The sequence below is a fragment of the Nicotiana tabacum genome, chromosome 6, assembly GCF_000715075.1.
Source record: "Nicotiana tabacum cultivar K326 chromosome 6, ASM71507v2, whole genome shotgun sequence".
Taxonomy (NCBI): Eukaryota; Viridiplantae; Streptophyta; class Magnoliopsida; order Solanales; family Solanaceae; genus Nicotiana; species Nicotiana tabacum.
Window position 1 is genome coordinate 89,875,255 of NC_134085.1, and position 24,801 is coordinate 89,900,055.

General features: G+C 36.1%; 1 protein-coding gene across 2 annotated transcripts; it reads right to left on the reverse strand.

The window, feature by feature from the left end:
* Positions 1–9,852: 9,852 nt before the first annotated feature.
* Positions 9,853–16,415, reverse strand: LOC107808715 (uncharacterized). 2 transcript variants are annotated; one of them, XR_012710457.1, is made up of 8 exons: positions 16,274–16,415; positions 14,996–15,309; positions 13,097–13,182; positions 11,571–11,649; positions 11,437–11,496; positions 11,153–11,254; positions 10,979–11,050; positions 9,853–10,677 (listed from the first exon to the last, which is right to left on the reverse strand). XR_012710457.1 is itself a non-coding variant. In XM_075254927.1 (8 exons), the coding sequence occupies exons 2-8, from the start codon at positions 15,137–15,139 to the stop codon at positions 10,575–10,577; spliced, it is 666 nt and encodes a 221-aa protein (XP_075111028.1). In that variant the 5' UTR covers positions 15,140–15,309; positions 16,274–16,415; the 3' UTR covers positions 9,853–10,574. The 2 variants fall into 2 exon arrangements, 1 of the variants encoding a protein (XP_075111028.1); XM_075254927.1 differs by having other exon boundaries at positions 11,133–11,254.
* Between the last annotated feature and the right edge of the window lie 8,386 nt (positions 16,416–24,801).

Genomic DNA, 24,801 nt, shown 5'->3' on the forward strand with positions numbered 1-24,801 from the left:
AAAGGGTAGGAATCGAAGGTTTAAAGGAATGTCTTCCAATCAAACCATGAAACAGGAAATCCAGAATCAATCAAAGAGAAAATCACGAGTAAGTGTTTAGCATATAAATAGAGTAAGATAATAATAATCAGACATGGCAAGCAAAGAGGCAAGTCTTGAACAGTCAAGATGAACACAAGCATATAGAGTTGATGTAAGTTAGGCTAAGAAACTCAGTAGAAACATATTCGAGACAAGATAGTCATAGAAACGCAAACGAGAATAGGCTAGTCCCAAAAATCAAACGAAGAAACCTAAAAAATTAGGGCTTTCAACATAGACGAGTTAAAGATGTGATAAACTCATAGAATCAATTAAAATAATGCAAGAAATAGAAGTTTAAACACAAAGAATCAGTTAAACAAGGTTTTAAAAAGGAAGTTCCGAAACCCTAGTTTTTAGAAGCAGGTGAAAAACACTTGCAATCAACAATTCTTGTAAAGAGTTCCAAGGACAGTGTAAAACATTAACGAAACAAACTCAAATAATCTTAGATCTGTACAAATCTAAGAGATATAGGAAGAAATTAGGGTTTCAGAAGAAACCCATATAGAGATGAAGGAACCTGTCTAGAATCCCCAGGATCGTAACAAATACAGCATGATTTTGCTCAAAATCACACTGGAGTAGCCAAGAACAGACAAGTGACGAACTCTAGATGCAAGTCGACATGGCCCTGGGACTTTGAAGACCTTAGAGAAGGCAGACATGGAATGAGATGAGCCATTAGAGGCTTAAGAGACGATGAGAGGTCACCGGAGATGACCGGAGAAGAGAGGTTAGCTGTTGAAGGGATAGGGTTAGGTTGAGAGTGTTTTGAGAGAGGAGAGGATCTTAGGGCGGCAGATGTGGGAAAAATGGTTAGGGTTGGGGGTCGTTTGGAATAAAAAAGGCAAGACTGAATGAGGGCCGTTGATCTTTTAGATCAATGACCAGGACTTGATAGGTTTTGGGTGCGGTAGGTGCATTTAGGGCCTGGGTCGGGTTATTTAATCCGAAATTGGGCTGGGTATTGGTTTAAATGAGGCTAAGATTGAAATGCAATTTGGCTAGATTTTAAATAGCCAATTTATCCCCATATAATTTATAATAAATAATAGATAATTTCTAAGAAATAATTTCATGTACTACAATGATTTAAAAGAGATATTTAACATTTTAAAATATAGAAGATCGATTTTATGCATATAAATGTGATTATACATTAATAGGGCTAATATTGTAATTATATGCAAATTAGTTTTAAAAACATAAATGCAATTATAAAAAATGCACAAAAAATATTTAAACAATATTTTGGCATAAATATAGGATTTAGATGATTAAATTATCACAATAATAATTTGAAGGATAATTATTGGATATTTTATAAGTGAAAAAGGAAGAAATAAATCAATTATGTTTATATATGCATATATATGCTATTTTGAAAGTATTTATGCATATTAAAATATATAGGGAAAAATTGGGTGTCAACAGGGACGCATACTTGTGGACCTCGAGGAGTGCCTAACACCTTCTCTTTGAGGTAATTTGAGCCCTTACCGACCTTTGGTGGTGTTTACTAGTCAAATAGAGTTATTTGCATAATAGGTGCCCTAACGCATCTTAAAAATTGTTAGGTAGCGGCTCTTCTCTTTTAATACCCTCCTCCTTTAAAAGAGTTATCATGCGTCGAAACCCGCTTTTCACGAGAAAATGGGGCGCGCATAAAGGAGAATTCCGCTTTACAAAACTAAAAATCTTTAATTGAAGTATAGCATTATGAAAACTCTTTCAGAAATTCAATAAGTTTCTCAAGGATTTTGAGAAAACCCGACATAAGATTCAACTTATCTATCTATAACTATGCTGAAACTTCTATTGAGTTTGGCATTTTAAGAAATAAAAGACATCTTTTGCTTAATTTTTGTGCAAAAATATTTTTTTCCATTTGATAAAGTTCGAAAATTTCTTACATCCGATAACTTTAATTTCGGGCATTCATACTTCTGGTTTTTACCCTTTAACTATGAGGGTTTATAAGAGAGGGTCCTTATGTTTACGGTGATCTTGAAGATGACGTCTCATGTTTATTCCGGCACAAACATTTGAAGTTTAAGTAACTTTGAAATGAAAAAAAATTATATCATTTCATTTGGACAAGAAATAAGATAAAAACAAAAAGACTTTAATTTATTCCTTTCATTTTTAAAAGTATATTTACATAAACAAAAAATTTTCTTAAGCAAATAAAGATGCCAATATATGTGGCTAACTTGTACTACTTATTTCTATGGGTCTGATCATGCAGTCCCCGATCCCGATAAGATACATCTTCCAGTTCTAATAGTCCCTGGTCTTAATGACACATTTAGTGCTCTGATACACAATAGCCCCCCTCCCCTCTAGTGTTTGGATGCTAAGTATAAGAATTAGAACACTGGAGGTCTTGATATTGTCGATAATCCTTCTTCATAGTATGCTTTATGTTGCTGCCTTATTAAAAACCTTTCCAGAAAAACTCAATTGGGACAAAAATTGGACGAAGGGGAAAAGAGTGCAACACACACATTCAGTATCAATAAAGATCTTCAACAATAATAACTTTTGAGGTGAGTCACGTTCCAATTGCTTGGTATTTTACTGTATCTTGATTTTCCAACTGATATAAACCTTTACCAGTTATAGGTGAAATCCGGTAAGGCCCTTCCCACGTTGGTCCTAGCCTTCCAGCTTTAAATTCTCGGGTACTTTGAGTCACTTTCCGAAAAAACAAATCTCTGACTTTGAAATATCGAAGATTTGCTATGTGATTATAGTACCTTTCTTTCCTTTGCTTTTGTGCCACCATTCTCACATATGCTAAATTTCAGCGCTCTTCAAGCAAATCCAGCCTAATTAGCATTGTTTCATTATTGTCCTCCCCGTTTGTTCGGGAATACCTTATGGTCGATTCCCCATTCTCTACCGGAATCAAAGCTTCCACGTCGTACACAAAGGAAAAGGGTGTTTCTCCCGTGTTTGACTTCGTCGTTGTTCGATATGCCCATAACACTCTTGGTAACCCTTATGGTTAGTTGCTTTTAGCATCCTCTAATTTCTTTTTGAGATTTTCAATAATCACCTTGTTGGTTGACTTCGCTTGTCCATTAGCATTTGGATGATATGGAGAAGATGTGATCCTTTTGATCTTCAATTCTTCGAGAAATTTTATGACTTTGGAACCTATAAATGGTGGCCCATTGTCTCAAGAAATTTCTTTTGGTACTCCAAACCGGCAGATGATATGATCCCAAATGAAATCGATCACTTCTCATTCTTCAATCTTTTTGAAAGCACCTGCTTCAACCCATTTAGTAAAATAATCAGTTAAAACTAAATAAATTTTACCTGCCCTGGCCTTTGAGGCAAATGACCAACTATATCCATCCCCCATTTCATGAATGACCATGGTAGCACCACAGAATGCAGAAGCTCTGCCGCATGATGCACTAATTTCGCATGATGCTGACACTTATTACATTTGTATACAAATGCCTTCGCGTCTTGTTCCATCTGGGGCCAATAGTAACCCGCCTTATCAATTTAAGAACCAATGAGTTCATACCGGAATGATTTTCGCAAACCCCGTCATGAACTTCTCTCGTCACATAATCAACCTTTAATGTTCCTAAACCTCAAGCCAATTGTCCTTGAAAAGATCTTCGATATAATTGACCATCAGCAAGGGAATAAACAAGCAACTTTAGTTAGTAGCGCCTGGATGTTTTTGAATCTTTAGGCAATTCTCAATGCCTTAAATATTCTATAAACTCGTTTCTCCAATCCCAGATTAGGTTGATCGAGTTAACTTCGCAATACCCGTCTAGGTCCAGGACTGAATCCAACAACTGAATAACTACACCAGAATTGACTCCTTTCATTTTTGTGGACGACCCTAAATTGGCGAATGTGTCTGCCTCCTTGTTCTCTTCCTTTGGAATGTGAATTACCGACCACTCATGCACCCTTTTCATGAAGATGCTGGCAGTTCCCAGTCTTGTGGCCATGCGTTTCGTGGAATTCACACCATAAACTAGAATACCTTTGACTAGGATCTGACAGAATTGGTTTCGAAAATCTTGCCTAATTGATGTTTCTCATAGCTGAAACTAGTTCTACCAAACTAATATTAAAGTTGTAATCATACAACCAGGGATATGCCGAATCTGGGGACCCAGATGGTTCTTTCTCCTTCAAAGACCTGCTACTTCGACCATGGTCCGTCCTTCTATCCGATACAAACCTTTCTGAAGACTGCAAACCTTTAATTCCTTGCCCATCAACTCTTTCATATGGCTGGAAATGATTCTTGGAAGACCTTCGTTCTACATCAAAATCACTTTTTGAACTTCTCCTGATTCTGATCATGATTGCGATGGATGACACTGAAGAACTCAGTTGATCATTTTTAAATCTTATTTTTGATTCATAATGGACATCTGTCCATGTGGTTGCCTGAAACGCTAACAGGCTTTTCCTTCAATTTACTGGAGCCAACGAAGCTCAATGGATTGAGGCCTTTGGTAAATGCTTCAACTGCCCACTCATCTGATACAACCGACAACAACATCCTCTCCTTTTAAAATTGAATTATGAACTCCCGTGATAATTCAGATTCTCTTTGAGAGATTTGAATATGTTTGCTTTCCTAGCTTGGACTTTTCTCGCCTCGGTATGAGCTTTAATAAAAGAATCTACAGGCATTTAAAAAGAGTCAATCGAATGCTCAGATAAAAGAGAGTACCATGTTAAAGTAACCTTGGTTAGAGTTTCGCAAATTTCTTCAGTAGGATAGATTCGATCTCATGCGAGGCCAAATCATTACCCTTTATAGCTTCGTGTAAGTTGTGATATGCTCGTGTGGATCCAAAGTTCCATCATACTTTAGAATATCAAGCATCTTGAATCTTTTTGAATCATCTCCGGGGTCGCACTTGATTTGAACGGAACTGCGTATACTTCTTTGAAGTTGGTCCCTTCAATACCGATGGTGCTTCCGGGATCTGATCCATCCGGGCGTGGAATTCTTTAGCATTTTGATCCATCCAATCATCCATTTTTCTCATGAATCTCATGAGCTCGGTTTTAAATGGATCATTTGTGTTGTTGTCGTTCTCGAATCAAATACCTCCACCACCAGCTTAATTTTCATTAAAATCGAACTCCTCCCTCGAAGCAACGTTATTAGTTCTTTGCGCTGTTTGATTTGTGGGCACGCTGGGAGGGGCTCAAACTCTTCCATTGGAATTATTTGAGGCAACCGAAAGTGCTTACTGGAGCTCCGTCATTATATGGTCTTCTCTTGAGAGATGGTTCATGATTTCCCTTTGTTGTGCTCTCAAACTTTTTACTGTTTCAACAATAGGTTCATCGTTAATATCATCAGGAGTTGGACTTCTCACATGCCGATGGTTTAGTTCTTTGCGAACCAAGGTTGTCTCATCTCTGCCGTTGCGAGTTTTGCTGGTTGAATCATCGCGCTGGAACATATCCTTACGCTCGTTGTTTGGTCCAATATTGAAAGAGTTGTTCACATCGTTAGCTGTCATATCTGTTTTTACTTTGACTAAAGAAAAGTGTCAAAATGCGTTAGTAACAGATGAATGGATCAAAGTAATAACACAATTGTCAATGTCCCCGGTGGGCGCCAAACTGTTTACCCGTAAAACGGTACAGTTGAACTTGTAACGTGATTTATAGACACGTGAGTTAATATTATCCAAGAATTTAAAATAACTAAGAACATAAATAAATTGATTAAATAAACTCGAAGAAAATACAAACGTGATTGTGAGATGAGCTTCTCCAGAAGTAAGAATAAGAACAATATGTAGAACATAAAGAAAGAAAGTAGTAAATAAAATTAATACCCTTTTAGCGTACATATATTTTTGTGTCCTACAATGAATACAAAATTCTTCTGTTTATTCAGGGAGATAAGATTCCCAAATCAAGCTCTTCTTTAATATGAATAAAAACCCTCTTGATAGCTGCATAACGATTGAGTATTAATGCAAAGATTCTTTGTAACGGTTGCTCATTGAATGTTGTTTTTTTCAACCGATATCTTCCTTTCAGATCTTCGTCCCCGGTTTCAGTACCTTCGAAACTTATTCAGCACCATCCATATATTCATAATCGGTGCCAGCTATTTGCTGACTCATATCTTACTTTTCTTTACTTTCACGTGTCAACTCGTTGAACACCTACCTGTCGTTCATCAATTTTATCCCGTACAATTACATAGTATCTTATCTGTCAAATAGTTTCGAGGGGAAGCCAAGAAAACGGGAATAATTGCTTTTGTCAAGCAGCCTATAACCGTCTTGTTCGTGGACATATGACAATTAATCGAATTATTTTATATTTTGTTTCATATTATCTTTATCAATGGGTTAATTCTACAACCGGTCGATGTCATGATTCTAATGTTTTGTATATATCCAAAATCAATATGCATGGGAATAAGATAGTTTGAATCTCACATGGGGTCAGCATAAGAAATTAAAATACAACCATTCATTAACGTATTAATTAAGATCACCGGCATCGGTTTAAGGGTCAACAGCAAGGATATTTGTCTTCATAATGGGAAACAGGTTGATTCGAATTCATATCGTAAATGTCAATTAACATAATAATTAATTATTCCAGTAGGTTTGGAGTAGCTGATGATTGAGTTTGAGCTTTTGAAATAATAGGGCTTTGTTCCTTTGATGTGCTAGTTTCAGTTCTTAGGCCTTAGCAGCAAACATGGACCATATATAACAAATTCAAAGATGGAATCATTTCCTTCCTGTCTTTATCGGTACAGTACTATTTTTGGAAGATACATCTCCCCTTTGCTCAAGGGCATGTTAGTGTCAACTTTCCACGAATTATTTAACCACCATCTTTCATTTGACAATAATAAGTATAGTTCTTTCTTTAAAATAAAAATAAAAACAAGGACTAAGATTTGAAATGCAACAATAGTACGTACATGTCACAACAAAGACAATATTTAGCCTTGCAAGATGGTCCTTACTGATTCACACTGAATTTCACGTGTCCTATACTATTCGGGTCAAAGCGTAAGCTAGTGATACTTATGGGCAATGGCTACTGGACTTCCTCGATCTAAGATGTTGCATTCAGGGTATTTCGCCTAACAGCACGTTGCTTGTAATGCTCTCCTAAATCTCATTTTCACAGTTTAGACTGCTCCCATTTTGCTCGCTGCTACTATGAGAATTCACTTTTGCTTTCTTTTTCTCTGGCTACTAAATTGTTTCAGTTCACCATGTTGTCTCTTACTTGCCTATGGATTTAGCAGCAATTTGAAAGGTTGCCCTATTCGAAAATCTCTGGATCTATGCTTAATTTCAATTCCCCGAAGCATCTCGCCGATTACTATGCATTCCTCGTCTTTGGGTGCCTAGGTATTTAGGATGGATGCAGTATCTGAGCGCAATTGTGCAATTCCTAATTGATTTTTAGCTCATAAATGTGTATATCAAAATAGGGAAAATATATATAATTACGTTAGCACATATTTTGCTAACGAGTGCACTGATAATTCGCATATTAATTTACTATCTTGATTTTGTCTTTAAATGACAATGGATTTGTCATTTAACAAAAAACGTAACATGCAGTTGCAGCAGTTTCACAGCAGTAAAATTTACAAGTTGAGCAAGATAATACTTAGTAGATTCTTAAAGTAACTTGGGGTTACATTAAGCATTTTTTACCAAAAAATTAATTATTTACGTCTTACAAGAAATGTACAAACTATGGCATACGGTTAGTTCCACTTTCGTGGAAGGAAAATATTTCATTTTCAATGTCTCAAATCTTAGAAATATAGAGACGTGCTTCTTACTAGTTACTAGTAATTTTCTTAAAAAGGAAAATGAAAGAAGAGAAGAAGAACGTCGCTGTGTATTCAGTTGATTTGGTTAGTAGTCTCAATTCATTCGATTCCAGACCTTAATTGGTAACAAACTAGAAAAAGCAGGTGGAGTTGCAATCCGTAGATAAGTCATCTTTTATTAATTTTAGGTAAACCGTAAACTTAATAAAAGATAGAGGTAACTATGAAGTACTATATATGTCGTTGTTGCTCTAATTTGCCCATCCTTTTACCTATCCTAAACCGAGGGGTTATTGTTGTTGCTTTAATTTGGTCCAAATCCATATAGCTTAAGTTAGTTGAGCATCCTTATTTTTTATGCTTTTTTTCAAAACTATCTCAAAAAATATTTAAATATCTTTACAATAAAAGTTCAACTTTCAAATAAAAGTAATGTCAGTTATCTTGTGGAGAATCTGTTAGACTTTAAAGTTTACACTTATCTTGATATTGAAGTATAGTAGATTGATTTATTTTATTAATTAGATAAAAAGGCCAAAAAGAACAAGTCATCAATTAGAAATTTTTTACTTTAACGTGTAAAATAATGACATGAAAATTTGATAGTAATTGATTAATTTTATGTGGACCTATTTAGTGAAATACCAGATCTAGCTTGGACAAAATAAATAGATAATGTCATGGCATGTAGAACATGGACCTAAGGATGTTTGTCATTTTGTAGTAAAAATTGCACGGGCGCCCTATTTGGTCGCCCCTATTTAATCTATACCCATTTTTTTTAAAAAAAATTTAACTTGTACCCATTGTTAAACAACTTCAACACCCTTTCTTCTTCTTCTTCTTTCTTCTTCTTCTTCTTCTTCTTCTTCTTCTTCTTCTTTCTTCTGCTGTTGGTGCTGCTATGAAACTTCAGTTCATAGTATGAACTTTCTGCTAAAGATTAACGTTTGCTGCTTATGTACTTCGACCAACCTAATAACTTCCAAACAAATAAATACAAAAAGCTAGCCACTAGTTCATCTTTGTTGCGAGCTTGTTGTCTTCAAGCACTTTCAATACAGAAAGCTAAGGGATGATAGCAAGAGAAAACAACATAATGGACCTCGCAAAAGAAGAAACTCCTTTGTAGTTTACAACCTTTCCAACTCAATGTTGTGTTTGTCTAATTGGTCCTTCAACTACTTCCTCCAATTTTGAATCAGTCTCTTCTGCTTGGTTATAAGCTCAGTCTTTGTTTTCAACTCTTCTTCCATTTTTGCAATCTCCTGTTCTTAACTTTTGGTTATAAGCAGCAAAAGTTAATAATGCTGAAGTTTAACAAATATAAACAAAAACTTCAGCTCCTAGAATGTTGAAGTTCAGCAAATACAAAAAAAACTTCAACCCTGAAGTTCATCACAAACATAACAAAACTTCAGCTAAAACATGCTGAAGTTCAGCAAATATAGAATAAAACTTCAGCTAAAACATGCTGATGTTCAGCAAATAGAGAACAAAACTTCAGCTACTAGAATGCTTAGTTCAACAATTACAAACAATAACTTTAGCAAATAGAGAACAAAACTTCACTTACTAGAATGCTTAAGTTCAGCAATTACACACAAACTTAAGCAAATAGAGAACAAAATTTCAGCTACTAGAATGCTTAAGTTCAACAATTACAAACAAAAACTTCAGCCAACACTTGGTTCAACAATTTTTTTTACTTCAGGCCCGTCTACTAGAATGTTGAAGTTTGCGTGATTGCCTTTGCTACTTTAGGCCCGTATGCCTGAAGTTACGCGAAAAGTGGGTACGATTGTAATTTTTGTTGCAAAGCGGGTATAAATTAAAACGTGACCCAAAAAGCGGGTATAGATGCAAATGCCCCATTTTGCAGTAATTGAGTTCACCTTGATAAATTCCAGGAATCATGCAGATTGATAACAAAGTGGTCAAAAAATATCTGCATTTGGTTGATCGAAGCTTACACCTTCGCACCTGTAATAGCATGTGATAGATGAAACTTATATGTTTCTTAGTTTAGAAGTCTATCAAACGTAGCAAGCAAAACCTTAAAAGCAGTTTCTCATAGTACAATCGGATGACACTTTCGCATTGTATAATGTGATTTTCAACCTCTAATTTGAGAATTATTTCCTGCTCTACGCATGAAGATGTATCTAATTTGTTGTTTCAACTTACAGTTGATGATGAGTGAGGTTTGTTATAATGGTAAAAACACTTCCACTGCCAATTGATAGGTGGTGGAAGATATTGCTTTGATACGACTCTGTCGCTTACACGAAGTTGTAGTCAAAATCTAAGGGAAACCAGTCAAGAGGAAACTTGCAGCTTTCTATACTTCTGTTGTCCCTCACACCAGCATGGCTACACGTACCTAATCAATATAGAGGACCGTAGGCTAAGTTCATCTCCAAAAAGTACGGATGTAGCGAGTCCAAAATGCATTTTTGGAAGCCAAAACTAGATGCTTCATCAAGAAGTTGAAATGCTTCTGACGGAAAATCCTCGAATAGCACCAGTATTAGCAGCTTGAAAGCCTGAGTGGTAAAAGCCTGCTCTCTGTAGTTGTTTTTGTCCTTACAACCTTTCTTTACCTTCAATATCTTTGTTTCATCTTCTCATAAGAGCTTTCAGAGTCAACAGTCATCTATATCTTGTGAACACTGTAACCGGCATCCTCCGATGTCAAGTTCTCCCTCCAGTTCTCAAATTCAGATTCACCAAATACTACTTGCTTGATACCAACATAGCTGTTCAGAAGATATTATCGAGGTGAGTCTATGGCTACAAACTAGCAACATGCGGAAAACAAATGGCAAGAATACAACACAAACAATCTGCCTGAAAAGTACAACTTAGACAGCCTATTTAATGTGATGCTTTGTTGACCAACACAATTAATTGAGATGAAAAGAAGGTGGTGTTTGCCAATAATGGTCTGCAGAGGCTAGGATTTAGGTTCCAGGCATACTCATCTTGAATCAAAAAATTGTTTGCATGTTGGGAGAAAGAGAAAGTCTACTTCAGAATGAAGAAGGAACTGAAGCTTACTCGGAGCTTATCTGTGTCAAAGCATTAATCAGTACATCCAACAGTAAATGCTCACTTGTCCCAATGTCCACCCTATCATAAGAAAAAGTCAATTTATAAGCAACAAGCACCATTTCATATCCAAGGATAACTAATTCAACAAAATAACCTTTACCATATGCGAGCCAGGTTAACCTGAATCTCAAGATCCCCAATGTTATAGAACGTAGTAGGATTAACATTTGCCCCCTGAACAGCATCATAACTTGGCCTTTTGTCCAAAGGAGATTGTGACAACTGCCATGAAGAAACTTAGTTGGTTGAGCCTAAAATATAAGACCCCTCTGACGCTGTGAAAGGCTATTGTTTGAGCTTCATCAAGTAAACACATTACTACCATTTTAGATTGACAGATTATTTCTTTTCGTTTCCAACCTCTAAAATAAGCACATAAAAAGTACATAATTTGCGGAACTTACTTGCATATTCAATGAATTGCATCCACCAAGACGTCCAACAATGTGCCAAGAACGAATTGTCTGCAACAAAGTTATGAAAACTAAGTCGATAAATAAGCAAATGTATCAAGAATCATGAAGCGTAAATTACTTACATCACAAATCAAGGAGATATCCTTCTCCAACGGGGCATTGTAGAACTCAAACCATATGTAGGAGTTTGTAAAATCAAATCTGAATCAGAAGTAAGCAAAATTTGTTATGAAAAATTCACTCCTGAAAGGATCTGCCAGCAAATCTCAGATCTAGCATGGTACTCTTTCAACGGCATGCAGAATATTTGTCAGATAATTATCCTTCAGTCAGGATTGTGGGAAAATGTAACTGTAATGAGATACAACCAAAGGACTAGAATTGTACTACTACGCTAAAACTCACACTTTCTGTTCAATTGCTGACATAAACGTGCTTCAGAGAAAGGTGGAATACAGAAGAAGTTGTGCTCGTTGCGGGGTAAGTCATCACCAGGCATATTCACCAAAAAACAGAGAAACTGTCGAGCATTTTCACTCAAGAAAAGGTTCAATCCCCTATCCTTCTAAATATAATCAAGCATACAAGTCAAGAGGGAAAGGAGTTGAATAAAAAGAAAGACGACTTTTGATTTCTCTCAAACAGGCACCTCTTTTATCTTTCCTAACAAAACTTTAATATTAGGCATTTCAGGACTATATTAGCAATGGGGTGTTCTAGTCTATAGTCATCTATTGTTGAACTAGAAATCCTTCTCTGACAATTTAATTGGAATGGAACTGACAGCAGTTCTAAAGAAAGTCATGCACGTCGAGTGAAGGGCTAATATCAAATTTATAGAATTACTCGATACTTGTGATGGTGGGAGGTACCTCCCGAAATTAGTCGAGGTGCGCGCAAGCTGGCCCCGACACCGCGGTTATGAAGAAAAAGTATTGTACAAAAGGCAAAAATGAATATAATTTTGGTACTTTCTTGTTATTTGGATTATTTCTTGTTATGTACATTGTGACCTATAAAATAATCAAATATGTCCTTTGCAGACATTAATGTGTTCTGACAATATATATAGATTATGAAACGATTCAAGATATTTTTTCAGATAACAATTACAATTCATTTTTGCTCAACGGATACAAAACACCCATGCTTTAGCACCTGGTGCAACAGCAAGCAGAATACCACTTGTAAATAATCCAAGAAGCATGACGGATATAATAACTACTAAAGGTAGTAAGAACAACGACAACTAATTCATCAGCTAATTCCCAAAAAGTCGAAAACTAAGATTATATATTAGTATCAGTTGTTTCATTTACGTTTAATTTTTATTCAGTGTGAATCCGTTCATGCCCAATCCTGATGAGCGAGTCCATGCTAGACTAGATGCATCAACATACGTGTTTCACCAACTTGAGGTTAGCAGATAAAATAAAACCCCAGTCAATGGAATTAAAAAGCAATCGTATGAAGAACAAGGAGATCTCACGGATTTGTTCAGCTTTAGAGTGGAACTCAGTGAGAAAGGTAATATTGCTAATTCTATCAGACAAACCAAAAGGATGCAATTAATGATTGTTAGATTCATCAAGTAATATGTTTTCTCAGCATGGTTAGTGTCTACTCTCGTGCATGAGTCTAAACTTACTTGTTGAACGTCACATTCATGGGTGTTGCTGAACCTGTCTTCGTATGTACTATTTTATTCCTTTTCTTTCTCAATCTCTCCTCCATCTGATAACAAAGTAAATACAGTTAATTAGCAACAATATTAAATTAGAAGTAGACAGAGCAAACTACGAGCAACTGGAAAAGTAGACATTTGTTTTACTTCACTGATGCCCAATATACCTCTAACACAGATGTTCAAACCAACAAAAAATTCCAATTCTAACTCACACCCAATTGAAAAAAGCCACAAACATGAAACACAGAAGACAAGTGTAACAAAAACCATAACCTGCATAACTATATCAAAGTAATTGAATTAATTTGCACTTCCTTTCAAGAGGCAAGAGGTGAAGCAAATGGTGGTTGCTACCCTTGCTGAGACTGGTATGAACCTTTCAGATGATATTATTGAGAGCATAATCGACAAGGTATTTCAACAACCTACAATTAAATGCTAATTTTGATCATTTTTTCATTTGAAGGAGCGTTTTCTTATTTATATCTGTTTAATAGTGATATATCCAATACTAGTTTCCCTTGATTATTTGGCTTGTTTTCCGTCTCATTGAAGTTTCGTCCCGTCCTGTTTCTATCTTCTCAGAACCACATCATATTCTTAGAGAAACTTTAGTGATTTAAAGCGTGAACAGGAATTAAGGATGGGACCATCTTTAGCTTTGTTCCTCCCATAGACAAGATATCGACAGTGTTTGATACCAACAGTGTCAGTAAGAAAGTTGTTGAGAAACCATTCAACTTCTGAGTTGGAGTCTCTTCTTTCAACTCTCCCCTGCATTATGCCACAAAATGGTATAGTATAGATATTTTATATTGGGAATTTTCTCGTTTATTTGACTAATGTTGAGTAGTTTCTGATTCACTGTTAATTATGTGTTTGCTAAGACTTAGAGGTCTTCCATCTGGATGGCAAGTATACTTCTCGGCTCAGATGTTTTCTACCCTTGCATGGAAGATGAAATTTTATTTTAGTGTGTGCATGATACACGACCCTTGAACCGAGGGTCTATCGGAAACAACCTCTCTATCCTCACAAGGTAGGGATTAAGTCTGTGTACACATTACCCTCTTCAAACCCCACTTGACGATCCAAGTGCCTTCATTCTCTTGTTTCTCTAAGAAGTTGAGACTAATTTTGAGCTACGAAATAAATATCATCCTAATTTCTATTTGTGAGTATGTCTGGAAGATTAATGTAGAAGGTTTTTAGGTAGCCGAGCATTTCTCTTTGTCTTACTCAGTTCGCTAGCATTAGTGTTAGTATGATATCTGTTATTCATAGATGACTATTACTACCTAGAGTTTGATTGCATGATTGCATTCTTGGATTCGATCTTATATCATCTTGCTATTATTCCTACTTGTTGCAATTAACTTTTCTTTTTCACTCGTTCTCTAGCCGAGGGTCTATCGGAAACAGCCTCTCTGCCCTTCCAGGGGTAGGGGTAAGGCTGCGTACATCTTAGCTTCCCGAGACCCCACTCATGGGAAACCACTGGGTTTGTTGTTGTTGTTGTTCCTTTCAAGAGAAATTAACTAAATGGATACAAAATTATTAGGAACAAACAATCGGGCAATCTTTTTTTATTTTTTACGATGATATTGTTCGGTCCAGCTTGCGCGCATCTCGCTATTTTATTGGGTACCTGCTACCTCCCACAACTCTGCCCACCAAGGCTTGGGTAGCAAATGGAAGAAATCACCTAGTGCTTTATTGTCTCTGCTGAGATTCAACGGATTTTAACCTGAAACCTTATGATCGGCAATAATTAAGATGATTTGTACCAAAGACGAAGGAAACAAAAACAAACAACCGCAAATTAATTCAAAAAGCATATGAGCCAGCAAAAAAACTGACCATTGACTGAGCTTTATCCGGATCATCAAGACAGCTGCCAAGAATCTCAGCAAGCTCAGGATCTTTGTCATAATTCTTCTCATCTTCTCTACCTCTAAACCCTCTACTACGAGAAAAGCCCTCCTCCTCCTCCCCCTCCTCCATTTCCACATCAATATAATCGCCATCATCGTTGTTTTCTTCGAATGTGGTCAGCAAAGTTTGGGATGAAAACTTAGAATTGAGTGGCAATGACTAAATTGGGGTGAAAAAACTCTGCTATGGGAAGTCCGAGGTAGTTGGAAAAGAGATGCACTGTGCTGCAACATAAACATCTACAAACAGAATCTTGATTATAAACAACTAAAAACAAGAACATATTAACTAATAAATGTATATATATATATATATATATGAGACAAATAAGAACATATATTGGGTGCGTTTGGTATGAACAATAAGAACATATATATATTTGGTTGGCTTAAATGTTTTGGAACCATTTTTCTTATGAACTCATTTTCCTCCAATTGGAGGAAAATGTTTTACTTATCTAGAGACTTTCTCTTCAAAAAAAAAAAAAACTTTTTTTTTTTCAAATTTCAGTTTTTCCGTTACCACCCCACCCCACCCCCTGCAAAAAAAATTATTTTTTACCTAATTTTCTTTTTTTTGCAATTTCAAATTTCTATTTTTTTCGTTTTTCGACACCATCCGCCCCCCACCACCCACCCCAACCCCCCTTTCCCCCACCCGCACAATTTTTTTTTTGTAATTTAAAATAATATTTTTTAAATATATTTTTCAATTGTAATATTTTTATTTATCGGTTTAAAGGTTCAAAATTTTATAAGTTACAAAATTATGAGTTCGGAGGTTTATGTGTTTGGAAGTTTACAGGGACACTATAAAGTTTACGGGTTTGAAATTCCGCGGTTTCGAAAGTTTAGCGGTTCGAAAGTTTATGAAATTTGTGGGTTTGGAAGGTTATTGGTTTGAAAGTTTATGACTTCATGTTTATTATATCTAAATTATTTATGAATACTCTTGAGAAGTCATTTTCCTTAATTTGCATACCAAACACCGAAAAATGACTAAGGTTACTGCTTGTTTTCCAAGAAAAAATTTTCTTGGAAAACATTTTCCATGGAAAATATTTTTCCGTTATACCAAACACACCCATTAACTAAAATTAGTTGTTAACACTAAAAAACAACGCAAAAGATAAGAGTTTTGGCCTAAATGGTAAGTAATATGCAGGAAATAAAATATGTATGGAGAGAAAAAGCAGAAACATACACTTTGATGCCGTAAGGGAAAAAGAAGCTGAAGAGCTCGCTGCAGAAAGAGATACGAAGGAGCAAACTAGCGCAGATGATAGATGTCCAACGTAGCTTGGAAATTGTCGATCCAATAGTTTGTTTTTCGTCCGGCTAGTAGAAGGTAGTTGGGCTTGGGCCAAGTTCCTTCTAACCAAGGGGAGAAATTCAAAAATACCCAAGTTTATAAGTGATCATTCAAAAATAACCACAGTTTCAAAAGTCATTGAAATTTAGACTCTTTTTATGTAAAGATAAATTTGAACAAAAATACTGTTCAAAATCCGAAAAATACTCCAGCATAATATACTGGAACTCCAGTATAATATACTGAAGCTCCAGTATATTGTATTGGAGCTAGCAAAGTATAGTGGTCCAGCATAATATGTTGGAAGTTCATACACAGGTGTACCAAACTCCAATATATTATGCTGGACCGGTCTCTATTGCAGCAAAATAGTAGCTATTTTTCAATGACTTGCAAACACTAACTATTTTTAAATGACCAGTCTGAAAACTGGCTAGCTCGTGCTATTTTGACTCTAATCAAGTGGTCCAAAATCTTCTTGGGCTTTGGCATATTTGACCGGTCCATCAAAAATAATTACAAGCGTAAGCCAAATATATAAAAAATATATATATTGATTATATATATATCGACTATTATTTGAAGGCGTCTATAATATATAAAAATCCCAAATGTTTTTCTTTCTAAAATATTTCATACCAAAATACTTGTATTTATAATTTTATAAAGGATAATCCAAGGGATAAATGAAATATTGATGTCAAAAGTATACTCTAAGGGGTCGTTTGGTTTGAATTTAAATTATGCTAAAATTAGTTGTATTGAGATGAATTATGTTGGAATTAGACATCCTAGTATTATTCCTTATTAATTGTTTGGTATGTTGTATTAATCCTAGGATGTCAACTTTACTGCTTTATCACGGGATAACTTATCCTTGGATTGCTGTTCCACCCTCTGGCAAAGGTATAAGCTATATCAATACTGTTTTTAATTAGGATAAAACGTATCCCAGGATTAGTAACCAAACAAGGGATAAAGGGTACTAATTTTTTATCCCATGATTATTTTTGCTTATCCATCATACCAAACGACCCCTAAATGTATGTCATACTTATAAGCTCAATTTACAAATTAAATTTAACAAAGTAACAATTCAATTAACTCTGAATAACAAATATTGCAACAACAACAACAACAACTCAGTATAATCCTACTTAGTGGGGTCTGGGGAGGGTAGTGTGTACGGAGACCTTACCCTTACCCTGAGGTAGAGAGGTTGTTTCCAAATAGAACCCCGACATCCTTCCCTCCAAGAACTTCCCACCTTTTCTCTTGGGGAGACTCGAACTCACAACCTCTTGGTTGAAAGTGGAATAATAAATCTTTTTCAATCATTCTTTCTAGTCCATCTTTGCTTTTAATTTCTCTATTAGTCCTCTTTAAACATATAAGATACTTGGTTATTAAGTCCGCCAAGATCAAATGGTTTGATGTGTGATGACCTATTTCAAGGATCGCTCTATTGAAGTTTTGCTAGTATTGGACATTCAGACTAGTGGCTCCAAGCGGACAACTTGGGATAAGAATAACATCAGAGTCGCACGGCTGCACTATCATCCAACTAACTCATAGTTATCTCATTTAAAAGACAAGCTTAAGGTTGCAGAAGAACATCGTGTTCCGGCGTGAGTGTGCGAACATATTTTTAGGAGTCACATGATGACAATTTATATTAGTGATAATAGATAGGAAAGCGGTAAATCAGCAATAACATGCAAATAACATGAATAGAGCAAATAATAGAAAATACATTATTTCAATTAAGTTTATGTAAAAGTCAACCCAAAATTATTTTAATTTTTTACGGTTGTTCAAAATCAAACCGAAACCGTTAACCGAATTGAATCGATGGTTTATTCGTCACGACCCAATTTTCATTTCAGGCCATGATGGCACCCAACACCGCTGTTAGGCAAGCCAACACCGATCAAACTAGTGGTTTCCAGTTTAAATAAATTATGAAATGGGTGTTACTTTCTCATTTGTTAAAAGATTTAGAAAATTTGCAAATGGAACACAATTAAATGGAAGCAAAAGAGTACATATCGTAATCATGTAAACAATTCCAAAATCATAAGTCTACTAACGTATGTGCCAAGACTTGGTGTCACAAGTATGTGGGCAATCTAGTAGAATATACAAAAGAATGCTAACCTACTGTATGAAAGAAAATAGATAGAAAATATAACATGAAAAAGACTCCAACTGCTATAAAACGGCTCAGAAGGCAGCTCACCGTAAAGTCTCGAGATGGGGGTGTCACGCCCCAAACACCGAGGAGCGCGACCGGCGCTCAACCGAGTAAACCCGACTGAGCAAGCTTGTTAGGTTTCATTTTACCCAAACTGATTCATGAATAAATAGGAGATAGACTCCATTAATCATACTTTGTAAGTATTTCATTAACAACTTCAATTTTATTTCCATTAGCAGCTTAATTCATAATTATCAAAATATTACAAGTTTTATAAATCTTTGCCAAATATCAAGATTTCTAACTCAATTTCCCATTATCAAACACCACCCACAACCTGTCTACGGAGCCTCTAAATACAACTGAAGAGTAATATGGAAATGCTGACAACAAGGCTCCGGCTATACCTCAAAATACAAAGTACATGATAAACAATTGATACAGGACCCCGAAATGAAGTGGGGCTCACTATGTCAGCTGAAAGGAAGATGCGTCACTAGCTGCGACCACCACTGCCTGCTATGGAACCACCTACATCCATTTAAAGACGTAGCGCCCCTGGAAAAAGGGACGTTAGTGCCATCGAATAGCACTAGTATGTATAACTAAACACCATTTCATTAGAAAGAATAACCATACAAGAACAAAGAAATCATAAGGATTCAACAAAAGCTTTAAACAATCACCACATCATCAAATAAAAGGAATCACATAGCTTTCACATAATTTTCATAGCTTTAGTTTGGGGCATTTAATACCGTTCATCATCATTCACAATACCACCGCTTTCTTGAGCGGAGTCCGATCACGACCCGATCGGCCAGGTTGCCTCATTTGAGACATGTACCTCAATCACAATCTCATTCTCACTTTCCGGAATTCAATATCAGCACAATACCACCATGTGTGCGGCATGGCATCTGATCACGACTAGGCCGCCTTACCAAAGCGTTGTTCCTTTCTCATTAATCATCTCATTTCAATCTTTATTTCACATATATATCAATTCATAGGCACTTAGGGCCATAATTATCACATCATACTTGGCATTAGGCCACATTTCATAACTCACATTCTACATCACTTTCACTTTCAACATCAAACTTGCAATTTAAGATAAAGGGAACATACAAGAGCAATTCAGGTTGTAAGCATAGAGAGGAATTCTCATGATTAGGCATAATAATCACAATTTAAACTTGACTTCAAATCTAGGCAATTTAGCATATAGTTCACATTCTTCACATATCACCAATTTAACAAGAATAGCAGATTGAACACATTGAGACACACCTTTCACATATATTCTTGCAACACCAAATCCTTTGAAATAACAAATACTCCATAAATCAAATTCCGAACTTACAACATGTGCGGGGACACCATGGGAGCTCAATTTCTAAGAAGAGGGGGTTTTAGCCATACATACCTTGTTTAAGCTTTTCTTAAGTTTCTACAATCCACCAACACCTCTAGCAATAACAATCTATAAGGAGAAAGCGAAATCAATTAATAATTTAGAAGGATTTCCTATGGTATAATTTTCTTAGGAATTTCATCAAATACCTAATCATGTGAAATAGACTACAAGGTTCTACAATGGAAATTCCTTCATACCTCAACCAATTTTAATAGGAACTAACCAAATTAGTTCTTTAATATCACATACTACAACTTAGTCACACATGCATGGCCTATTAGTAATCCTCACAACATATTTGAACCCTTAACCTCTTATATGAAATCTTGGAAGAAGGACTTACCCTGATGGAGGACAATCAAGTGGTTATCTTCCTTGATTGAAAACGTGAGCAAGATTTGGGTGATTATGAAGCTAGGCTCCTTTTCTCTCTTTCTCTCTCTATATGCTCTCAACTCTCTCTAAAAGAAGTAGAAAATGACCCCAAATGAAGCCCCAAAACCTATATATTAAAATGGGGTCGGGTTATAAAAATAAGAAAAATAAGCCTCCGAAATCGGATTTGCGATCGCATAATGGAAGCAAAACAAGAATGTGGGTCGCAAAATGCATCGCGGAATTGGTACCCAAAACTGGGCTACACTGGTCCAGTTTGTGACCAGATTTGCGATCGCAGATCAATTATCCGGACCATATAATGGTTTTGCGATCGCAGAACTGACACAGGATCGCATTTTTCCAGTCTTTGGTAATTTGATCGTAACTTTGTGTAGGAATGTCCAAATGATGAATGGTTTGAAGCATTGGAAACTAGACTCAAAGACCTTTTATATGATAGGTTTTTCATCATATAAAACCTTATGTATATTTAGATATGCTCTTTCAAATTGTGGACTTGTGCAAACTTATTTGGAACTTTATCCCATTATGAAATCTTCCGATTTGACTTAGACTTAGGCCCCTCCTTGGAACCCATATTACTTATTATATGATTTATACACTTATTTACCAAATCCAATTGATGTCAATCATGTTAATAACACATAAAACATTATATTTAGCCTACATGGCACCACAAAATCCTAATTTACTTAGCGAGATTTTTCGGGGCCTTACATTCTCCCCCGCTTAGGATCATTCGTCCTCGAATGAGAGGTAGAGCCCTCCCTAAACACCTAACATGACATATCTCTTTTCTAACCTACCTCAAGTCCCTAAATTTTGACTAACTCCTAAATTTTTCAGAAATTTTGGCAGAGTCTCCTTTGTAACTAGGCCTATCCACCTGCCAGAGAACCACCAAAACCATCCTCAAAACACATCCACAATTCGACAACGCATCACAATGTATATATCAATAACACGAACCTCGGCATTACAAGCACTACATTATCACGATGATACCTGGACTGCACATTTTTAAATCTTAACACCTAGAAGGTACCTTTCAAATCAAAACCAACTGCTATACAATCGAGAGAAAATATTTTATTTCCACAACACTCTCGACCTTTAATGTGGCCTCTTATACCTATAGACTTCTCTAGAATACATTCACGGAAGCAATCACCACCCCCAAACTTACCTAACAAGGATAACAAGTAGATACCCTTCATAGGCCAACTATCCATTACCTCCACTTTCAGTAATTTCCACTGAAATGATGCACAAGGGATTTCCAACTACATTCTTAGACATAGACATATGAAAACACAAAATATATGGGGAACAACTATGGGAAAACTTCATACTCCTAGTGCAACCTAATGTGATATACACTTATGCAACCTTCATTATCATCTCACATAACATCTTCATAGGAAAATATTGGGAATAACCTGTTCGACCTCCTAAATTCTAAATTTCTACGCGAACACCCACACTAAACCTTTGATGACCTTCAACGATTACACTAAGATGTGCTATCTTGAACTGACCATAAAAATTACCTATCAAATATATGTGATCACACGGGGATGCTCCCTTTTTGACATGTTTGAACCTTCAATACCCAATAGATTTAATACAATGAGGAGCAACGGAGTTCAAGATTGGGCTGGAATTATTCAGGAATCCATTAATGTTCTGAGTAGAGTATTTCACGAGGTTATATGCTAAGAGACACAAAGATTACTACTAACAATACCGACATGGTTAACTATTGTGATGCCATCAATTATTAGACAAATGAGGCATAGGGGTAACTTGTACATTGGCATTAGGAATCATTAAGGAGGAATATTCAAGTACATGCCCAGTCGTCTCCTGGAGTGTAGGGAAAATCCAGTTTATTGGGAAGGAGAATACTCTGGCACCTTGAATGCGATATGGGTTTCAAAGTACATGAAGTTGAATTACACTCCTATCGTTAACTGACACAAGGAATCTATGCCACAAGCCCATGATGATGAAAAGAAGTTGAACACTTATGAGATTATCATGTTTCAAACAGCTTAACCCTTCCTGATAATTGATCTTATATGAGAGAACTAAAGATACAACAACTTGTCTTCCAAATCAATATGCTCATGATATGTGCAAAAATCTGAAGGTATCTAATCTCAACCTTTCACGAGTGAAACCACATAGCTAGAACATCTTAATATTGGGACGAAATCATGTATTGGTTAGAGGGGTTCTAATGGTTAACATGATGCTCCGGGGAGAAAGACAAATAACACTTCTATCCACCCAGAAAGGTGGAATACCAAGGGTAGAAAAACTCTCTGCCCATGACAATGATCCTAGAAGCCGAGTGAGCTGAAGGCCACGTAACCCATACAATTCGACCCATTTAAGACTTTTGAAAAGGGGATGCACTTTAGTTTGAAATCATGGAAATATAAGCATGAACTTAAGGGAAATCATTACTTTTGGAACCTATGAGACAAGCCCACATAGCCCTAGAAAATCGTTAACAATGGCGAGAAAGTACTTAAAACCATTACGAGTTGGTGTAGAATATGGCCTCAAAGTGTCCACATGAATAAGTTTGAAAGAATGAGACATCGTAACGTATTTAACAGGGAAAAGTAACCTGGGTTATCTACTCACAGGGACAAGCAGAGCAGGTAAATGGTTGTTAGAAGAACATCTACAAGGAATACCAACAATATTTATTTATTCTAACAAAAGGAATATGTCCCCATCCTTGATGATATAAGACTTCCTCTTTGATGCCATAAACATAAATGAATTTTACAATAAGAGTTATCAGATTAAATAGATAGTAGGGAAGCAAAACTAAAGAGCACCATTTGGAACCAACAAGCTTAAACTGAGGTGAAGACATTAGAAGTCTATAGTAAAGGGGAATTTACCCACTTCCAGTGTCTCTTTTTTTTTTTGAAAAGGGGGCTTGTATAGTACATAAAAGTGAGGTAAATTGAATCGAATCATATAGTTGGATAGCTAGCCGAGAAAATGAGATAAGATCGTATTGAAAAATATGGAGAAACGATACATGATGCAAGGTAAATGAAAAAAAAGTGAGAGAGCCTATGGAAGAATCCTTTACATTGTAACCACTAGGAAAGGTGGTAATAGAAGGGATTACGAGAAGCTAAATTTTTGAAAAAAGATCTCTATATGTAGTCACGTGATGTATAACTCCAGAATTCAAAAATCCAATTATGTTTAGCAACTCTACTTTACAATGAAGCACTACAACACACTTCTACACAACCAGCTATTACCAGCCACATTGAGAGATGCTATAAGACTTGACTGAGAGAAAGGCTTTGACATATGAATGTGTTACTAGGTGTATTGCTCCTTGGTCAACCCAAAATCAAAAGGCGAGAGTTAGACTGATAAGAAGATCGATGGACTAGCATATGTGTAGATAATCCATTATCGAAAGGATATCATTCAATCTCAACAATTGCGGTATGATATCAACCCTTGATGAACTTGAAGTGAGGTGGGAACCCAATGAGATAGTATAAAATAATCATGGAAGGTTTGCAGGTGTTCATAATGATTTCTCCATGGATTTTGACTTGAGAAATACCCAGATGCTAATGAAAGATAGAAAAACATGAGAAACAGGCGTTGTGCTATGATAACCCCCAAAGGTGCGCTTGGTCTTGACGGAGAGCCTAGTAAGGGTCCTTATGAGAAAGGAGGTGTTACAATTACACATAGAAGGATATGTTCTCTTATGGTTATCGAACAAGTGTTGGGAAATTAGCACAATGAATTCACTAACTAAGGAACACAATTAACACATGTTGTAGAGGTGTAAAGAGAAAATAAATATTTGTTATGAGCTAGACGTGCTTCTGCTATATTAACTCCCAACCGCAATACACGACCACGCCACGAGCAACTACAATACTAGGAACAAAGTGAGCTACTTACTGTGGGATGTCCCAAATGGACACGAAAGATATACTAAGATGGCGACACAAGATCTTCCTATGACAGGGATGTGAGGATCTCAATTTTCAGAGAGACTTTATGCACACGGTGACCATTTCGATTGACATGCGCTCATGTGATAGGTGTTAAGGTATGCTCTTATGTTAGTAGACTATGAGAAGCTTTCATGGTGATACTCGCAAGAGAGTAGAGTGACTATTCAAACCATATAAGCTATATACACAAGTGAGTAAAAGAGGGACTTGAGAAGGATCGCAACACTGGTATGCTTTACATGGAACTTGACACCACATAAGTAAACTTTACGACGGTGCATGCATAGGCACAAATGAGCAGATGTTGTCCATTTAAATAAAAAGATTTTGTAACAAATTCATCAGATGTAGTCCCCTGTTGAGAATTTAGGAAAGAAAGTGGGAA

Excerpts from the sequence above, each read along its gene's own strand:
- LOC107808715 (XM_075254927.1), bottom strand. The coding sequence starts at position 15,139 with ATGGAGGAGGGGGAGGAGGAGGAGGGCTTTTCTCGTAGTAGAGGGTTT. Across the intron at positions 11,497-11,570 it reads ATATCTCCTTGATTTGTGAT|ACAATTCGTTCTTGGCACAT; the intron begins GTAAGTAATTTA and ends ACTTTGTTGCAG. Across the intron at positions 11,051-11,132 it reads GTTAACCTGGCTCGCATATG|GGTGGACATTGGGACAAGTG; the intron begins GTAAAGGTTATT and ends TTCTTATGATAG.